The 7,050-nt window shown below is 61.6% G+C and overlaps 1 protein-coding gene across 1 annotated transcript in view; it reads left to right on the top strand.

The window, feature by feature from the left end:
* KLF16 (KLF transcription factor 16) overlaps positions 1-2,512 on the top strand; it is a 15,624-nt gene extending 13,112 nt beyond the window's left edge. Inside the window, exon 4 of the mRNA XM_014585496.2 lies at positions 1,107-2,512. Coding sequence (XP_014440982.1) covers positions 1,107-1,408 — 302 coding nt within the window. The 3' untranslated portion in view covers positions 1,409-2,512. The remainder of the gene's footprint in view (positions 1-1,106) is intronic.
* The last annotated feature ends 4,538 nt before the right edge of the window (positions 2,513-7,050 follow it).

Raw genomic sequence — 7,050 nt, 5'->3', positions numbered from 1 at the left:
GCCCCTTGCAGGGCCCCTCCCCTCCCGTGGAAAACCCGCCACCTGCTCCTGCAGGCTCTGTGACGGCCCTGGCCATGCAGCCTGTCCCTGCGTCCTGAACCCCCTTCAGGTCCCCAGAAGGCCCACAGTCCGAGATGGCCCCTGCCCAGTTCTTGAAGGCCGCAGGTGTTTGGGGTACAAAGTGGGGGCCCCTTTTCAAGTTCCCCATACCCATAGCGCGCCAGGTCAGTGGTAGATCAGCATGGAAGTGGCAGGGCCCCCTCTGCATCCAGGTGGCCACTGGAAAAGGATGACTGCTGTGTGCCCACCCTGGGGGTCCTGAATGCCCCACCAGAGCTGGCGGTTGGCAGGAGTGGGGTGGAGGCAGTGGGACAGGAGGGAGAACGGGGCAGGCGCCCCAAATGTTAGCGTGCCTTCGGAGCGTTCCTGTGGTGAGGTGTATCGAGGCACGAAGACTGCATTGGGGTGTGCTGTCTCTGTCTCTTTCTCGTGGGAGAAACAAACTATTTAGTTTTTTTGCCACAGTGTGTGTGCTGGCCAGAAAGAGAGGGGGAGAGAGAAGTTGCAGCCCGGGGGCGCAGTCCCTTTTCATTCATTCTCCTGGGACTTTGGGGACCTGCATGCGTGAGCGTGTGTGGGCATGCTCAGCTCATGTTTTTCAAGCCCCTGGGTCTGGGAATCGAACCACAGAATGGGCCAGGTGGGCTCTAACCACCTTATCCATCACACCACCTGCTGGCCCAGAATTCAGTAAGCATTTTAAAGGGGGCGTGGCCAGTTGCACTGGGCAGCTGCAGCTTGCAGAGTCATCGTGGTTCGAATCCCTGGCCCGGCTCGAGCACATGCGTGAATGTCCCAGAACCCTGGGGCTCCTGTTTCTGGCACGCACACACACTCCATCGTAAATCAAGGGAAAAACATATTTAAAACATTCTCGGGAAAATGTTTTCATGCGGTGTGGCGGGAGAGGCTGGCTTTCCTGGCAGTGAGGGTTCTGAGAATTCAGCTCTGGCGGTGGGGACTGGGTCACGTGACGCTTAGGGCCCTGATGGGTCGTCTCTGCATCTCCCCGCTGACCGCTGCCTGTCCTTTGTCCCTCTGCCCAGGCGAACGCCCTTTTGCCTGCGACTGGCCGGGCTGTGACAAGAAGTTTGCGCGTTCGGATGAGCTGGCCCGCCACCACCGGACGCACACGGGCGAGAAGCGCTTCCCCTGCCCGCTCTGCTCCAAGCGCTTCACCCGCAGCGACCACCTGACCAAGCATGCCCGCCGCCACCCTGGCTTCCGGCCGGAACTGCTCCGGCGCCCTGGAGCCCGCAGCACCTCGCCCAGCGACTCCCTGCCCTGCAGCCTGGCGGGCAGTCCCGCACCCAGCCCGGCGCCCAGCCCCGCCCCCGCCGGCCTGTAGAGCCCCGGTCCTGTCCTGACCACCAGCAACCCGGGGACACACCTGCCATCCAGGACCCTTGGCACGGTGGGCGGGGGAGGGTGCCCTGCCCTGCCCAGACATCCGCGCACCCTGGGGGTGCCCCGTCCAGCCCCAGGGAGGGGCCGAGGCTGGCCCTGGGGCGTGTTTGTACATAGCCATCATTGCTACCTTCCCATCTCTGCAACAGGCCGGGGGGAGCAGCCCGGACCACCCCCTCTCCCCTCGGCCACTCCCTGCCTCCCCCAGGGGCGGGACTGGGGCTTCTGGGACTCACTGCCAGACCCGGCCTCGCGCCAGGTTGGTGTGAAGAGTGCAGACAGCCATAGATGAGACAGGGGTCCCTGCCGCCCCGCCTCAACCCACCTCTACCCCACTGTAAGCCATTGGAGACGTTCAGGGAAACGGGGGTGCAGCCCGGCCGCCCCCGCTCGGGTACTCAACTCAGGTGTCCACAGACGGCCCTCGGGAGGGGCGGCCCAGCACCCCACACCTGGGGGGCCCGGCCGGGTGGAGAGAGGGACCCCAGTCTTGCTTTTGAGGTCTGGGGAGGGAGGGGGCCTGGAGTTCTTCCAAACATTTCTACTGGCCCGGATGGGGCGGGGAGGCGGATGTCAGGAGCTGCCCGTGCCGCTTATTTATTGACCCCACAGTCCGCTGGGTGGGCGCGTGCGCGCGTGTGCGTGTGCGTGTGTGTGTGTGTGTGTGTGTGCGCGCGTGTGCGTGCGACCATTAGACTGCGCCGGCCTCCATTCCCCACGGGGCAGGGTCCCCGACTTCGGCCTTTGTGGCGACAGGCGACAATCACTCTGGTGCAGGAGGGTAGCCACTGGGTGGAGCTCCCTCGGCCACCCCTGCAGGTGGAGGCCCAGAGCCGGGGGATGCCGCGCCGGCCTGGCCTCTGCACACCCCCTCTTCCCCGGCCTGGAAGGGTGGGCTCCCGCTGGGACTGCAAGCGGGGCAGCTCTGCAGCCCCAGGATAGCTCGTTTTTGGACCGGGTAGAATATTTTTTCAGGCGCCAATCCCTTTCTGGGCCGAGGTGGGTGGCCCGTCGTCCTCAGGGGGGTGAGTGTGGGGGAGGGGTGGGTGGGCCTTGTTGGGGTGACAGCTGTGTCCTCTCCTATCTGCTCTGTGGTTCCCTTTGGGGTGTCCTTTTGGAGGACCCCCACCTGGGAGCTCCCTCCCCAGAGGCCGCAGAGGGGGCTGTCTCCCCCCTTCTGTCGGCCCACGGAGGTTTCGGCCTGCCTGTGGAAGGCTGGGGTGTTCGGGAGGTAGCAGCCTGGTGGACCCAGGGCCAGGTGCCTGGAGAAGGGAAGCAGGGGCTGCTTCAGCCCCTCCCCTGTGGCCGAGCGTGAGATGCCTTAGTCTGTGGTGGGGGCCGGTGTCCTTTGCCAGTGTCCACTTAGGGCAGCCTGGCCAGTGCCTGTGGGAAGAGGGGCAAGGCCCAGGGGACTGAGGAGCCCCACGTCCAGGCCTGGAGGGACCTGTGCCCACTCCCAGGAGCTGGTGGGCGTCAGGTCCGGGTCCCAGCCCTGTCGCTGTGGCCTCTGAAGGGGGCGGGGTTGGGGGGAGGAGGGCCCGGGACTTGTGCATTCCATGCGTGGCGCCCCTCCCCCGCCCTGCCTGGCCTCACCCTTGTATTTAATTAATTAAACAAGCCCTTTTTTAAACCCCACTCCGGTGTCTGTGTCTGTGCCTTTCTCCTCGGCGCCCCAGCCCAGTGGGGGTCCCAACGTCAACAGCCCCCCGGGAGACTGAGGCTGTGGGCTAGTGAATCCAGGAGTCTGGTAGGGTCTCCACCGGCCCCTCCGCTAGGGCACCACGTGCCCCGCCCCAGCCCCAGCCCGGGGAGGGGGCTGCCTGGAACAGCGCTGCCTGCACGCAGTGTCACCCACGCCAAGCGCAGCTGCGCCCCCCGCCCGGCTTCCCGCCCGGTTACCCGGCAACCGAGGCGCGGTGTCACGGCGCCCCGGGGGCGCCGGCGGGGGCTGGAGGAGACTGCGCCCCTCGACCGTTCTCAGGGCGCCGGGCTCCTCCAGGGTCGCGGCCGCCAGTGCCCGCCAGGCGCCCCTGCGCGCGCTGCGGTCCGGCCGCTCCGTAGTAAGCGCCTACTGTGTGCAGCTCCAGCCAGAGGGGCGGCGCTTAGCGCCCCGAGCTCTGAGCTGCCCGGAGCTTTGCATCCGAGCCTGGAAGAAAGACGCTCCAGATGCCCGCGTCGCCGGGGCCCCGAGGCCGCGGGGCTGGGCAGACCCTCCCCGTCTCCGGCGCTCCCGGGCCTAGGGCTGGGCCGCGCGGGGAAGGCGGCGGCCCGCCGCCCGGTGGCCGAGCTTGGCGTTGCGCGTCCGGCTCTCGCCGCGACCTTTCCCAGCTGCTGCCGGTTTCCTGCCGAGCGCGGCGGCCCCGGCGCGCCCCAGCGCAGCCCGCGGACCCCAGTCTGCTCCGGCCTCGGTCTCTGGGACACATTCCCGGGGTCTTAACCCTCTACGTGCCCCGGAACCGTCTTGACGCGGGACCCGTGACCCCGAGGGTGTCCCCTGTCTCCCCACCCCGTCCATCTCCCTGTGCTCCGCTCGGTCGGCAGGCCTCCCCTTGAACCCCCTTTACCGACAGTACCCCCACGTGCACTCTGCCCTGCCTCCCGCATTCCGGACGGGATGTCCCCCCACCCGCAGGCTGCCCCAGCTCCCTTTCCGGCTCCAGCCTCGGGCGGCTCCGGACTCCCTGGCACCACCCACATCCAGTCTGGGGAAACCTCACAATACCCACTTCCGCAGCCCCGGGTCCAGCCCCATGCACTGCCCCTGGACCTGTGCAGTCACCGCCCTGGCTCCCCGGCTTGCACCCCCAAAAAGCCACGGAGAAGCCTGTGCGCACCTCCGATGGGTCCTGCATGGGTCGGTCCTGCGGCCCCTCCGCCTGGGTGGTGGGCGCCATTTACGCGTGAGGTCTCCCCAGTTTGAAAACCTGGGCAACACGCACGTTTGTATTCGTTTTAAAACTAGCCCCTGGGGGGCCAGCAGGTGGCGTGGTGATTAAGGTGCTGGGATTCCCACATGGCCGACTGGTTCAAGTCCTGGACCTGGCCGCTTGCTTTCTCTCTCTTTCTCTGGCAAAACTCATGTGAAACAATACTTCTAAAATACAATAAATAATTATTTAAAAATTAGTTTTTGGACTAGTGGGGGCTAAGGTGTTGGATCCCATATGGCCGATTACACAGTTCGAGTCCCAGATCTGGCGGCCTGAAAAGCGCTCTGGGTGCGTGTGTACATGCCCCAAATCTCGCGAGGAGCGTGAAGCAGAAAGGATTGCGGTGTGGCCATCCCCCAGGGGTGTTTTCTTGCTTTCCCTCTCTGTCTCCAGCTAGTGTCCGTGACATCTGGGTCTGGCAAAAATCTAAAACTACAATAAAAATCAGTCTTCCTAGGGGGGCGGGGAAGGCGGGTGAATCCTGCATGGATGACTGTGCGGTTCGAGTCCCAGACCAGGCAGCTTGAGAAACACTGTGGGTGCCTGTGCGCATGCCCCAAATCCCCAAATGAGAGAGGGTGGAGAAGGGCACGTTAAAAGAGAGGGGGGGGGAGAGGGAGAGAGGGAGAGAGAGAGCGCGTGAACACGCTGGGATCAGCAGTTGGCGTAATGGCTATGACGCTGGGGCTTAAACTCACGCCAAGTGCGTATGTGTGCGTGCCCAAGATCCTGGGAGGAGAATGGAGGAGAAGGGATTGCTGCGTGCCCATCCTCCCGGGGGGTGATTTCTCGCTTTCTGTCTCTCTGTCTCTCTCTGTCTGGGGAGCACACGTGCCCTATAGCAGAAACCTCTCCAAAAAACAGAGAGCCGTCTGCCCACCAGCCATCTCTGTCCCCAGGCCCTGCTGCTGGCCTGTTGGCCTGGCAGGAGGCACAGGTCCCACTGTCCCTGGCTCATTAGCCCAGAGCCAGGCCGAGCCCGGCCGGCCATCAGTGCCGCTGCCACTTACGACCATGGGGAAAACACGCTCAGAAATGTCATTCCATCTGAGCCTTCTTCTTTTCTTTCTTTTTTTGTATAGGGCACTTGTGCTCACCAGAGAGAGACAGAAAGCAAGATCCACCCCCAGGGAGGATGGCACCACTGCAATCCCTTCTCCCCCAGTGTCCACTCAGGACTTCGGGTATGCGCACGCGCACCGGGCCTGATTTTCCGGCTGCCGGGTCCGGGACGTGAACCGTGAACGGTACAGTCAGTCATGTGGAATCCAGTGCCTCAGTCTCCACTGAACCTGCTGGTTCCCGAATCAGGGTTTTATTTTATTTTTGAATTAAACTTTTTTTTTTTTTTTGAGAGGTTTTCGCTATAGGGTGCATGCACTCGCCAGACAGACAGAGAGAGACAGAGAGACAGAAAGCGAGAAATCACCCCACAGGGGGGATGGTCACGCCGCAATCCCTTCTCCTCCATTCTCCTCTCGGGATCTTGGGCACGCACGCACATGCGCCTGGCGTGAGTTTTAAGCCACCGGGTCCGGTACGCGAACCGCGGTAGACTACGTGGGAGTCCAGTGACATAGCCATTACGCTAACTAACTGCTGGTTCTCTGAATTAAACATTTTTTTAAAAAAATATTTCATTTAACTTCACTGACTTATGTATAATTTGAACAGAGAGGGACAGAGAGAGAGAGCCAGCCAGCCGAGGGCTGGGGCTCAGCCCACAGGGCTATGTGGGAGCCCAGAGTTCTTCACCACACTACCTGCTGGTCCCGTGAACGATGTTTTCATTTTTTAAAATAATTCCTTTTATTAATTCATTCATTTATTTTCTTTTTGTTTGTTTTTTGTTTTGTTTTGTTTGAGAGGTTTTTGCTATAGGGCTTGTGAGCTCGCCAGAAAGACAGAGAGACAAAAAGCAAGAACTCACCCCCCAGGGGGGATGGTCACGCCGCAATCCCTTCTCCTCCATTCTCCTCTCGGGATCTTGGGCACACACGCACACGCGCCTGGCGTGAGTTTTAAGCCACCGGGTCCGGGACTCAAACCACGGTTGATTACATGGAGTCCAGCAACTCTTAACTGCTGGTCCCCAGATTCTGATCTTTCTAGTGAACAACTCTGTCGCCAGTAAACACTCACCCTGCCCTCCCCAGCCTTGGCACCCTTTCTACTTCCTGTCTTTGGGTGTGTCTACTCTAGGGTCTCCTGGGGGTGTGGCCACCCAGGCTGGTCTTGTGTCAGGGTGTCAGGAGCCGTGCATGGCTCAGCAGGTGTCAGGGTCCCAACCTGAGGCCAGGTCACAGCCTCTGTGTGAACGGACCACGCTGCGAGTGTCCACCCAGCCGTCCAGGGCATGGCTCGCTTTCACCTTGGGCTGTGGCACTCTGGCGGATATTGACAGGGGTAGTAAGAGTCACGGACCCCTGCTTCTCATGCTTTGCGTGTATTCCCCACGGGAAGCGCCAGACCGCGTGCAACCCCACTCCGTTCTCGAGGAACAATCATACTACTTTGCATAGTAGTTACGCCAGTTTTTAAAAATTTTATTTATTATTATTCCATTAATTCTTTTTTTTTTTTTTTGACCAGAGAGAGATCAGGGTGGGGGGAATGAGAAAGCAGGTCACAAGGTGTGGGACTCTAACCGTGG

The sequence above is a fragment of the Tupaia chinensis genome, unplaced genomic scaffold (assembly GCF_000334495.1).
Source record: "Tupaia chinensis unplaced genomic scaffold, TupChi_1.0 Scaffold149964_2, whole genome shotgun sequence".
Taxonomy (NCBI): domain Eukaryota; kingdom Metazoa; phylum Chordata; class Mammalia; order Scandentia; family Tupaiidae; genus Tupaia; species Tupaia belangeri.
Note: the sequence above shows the minus strand (reverse complement) of the source record. Positions and strands in the feature narration are given on the sequence as shown.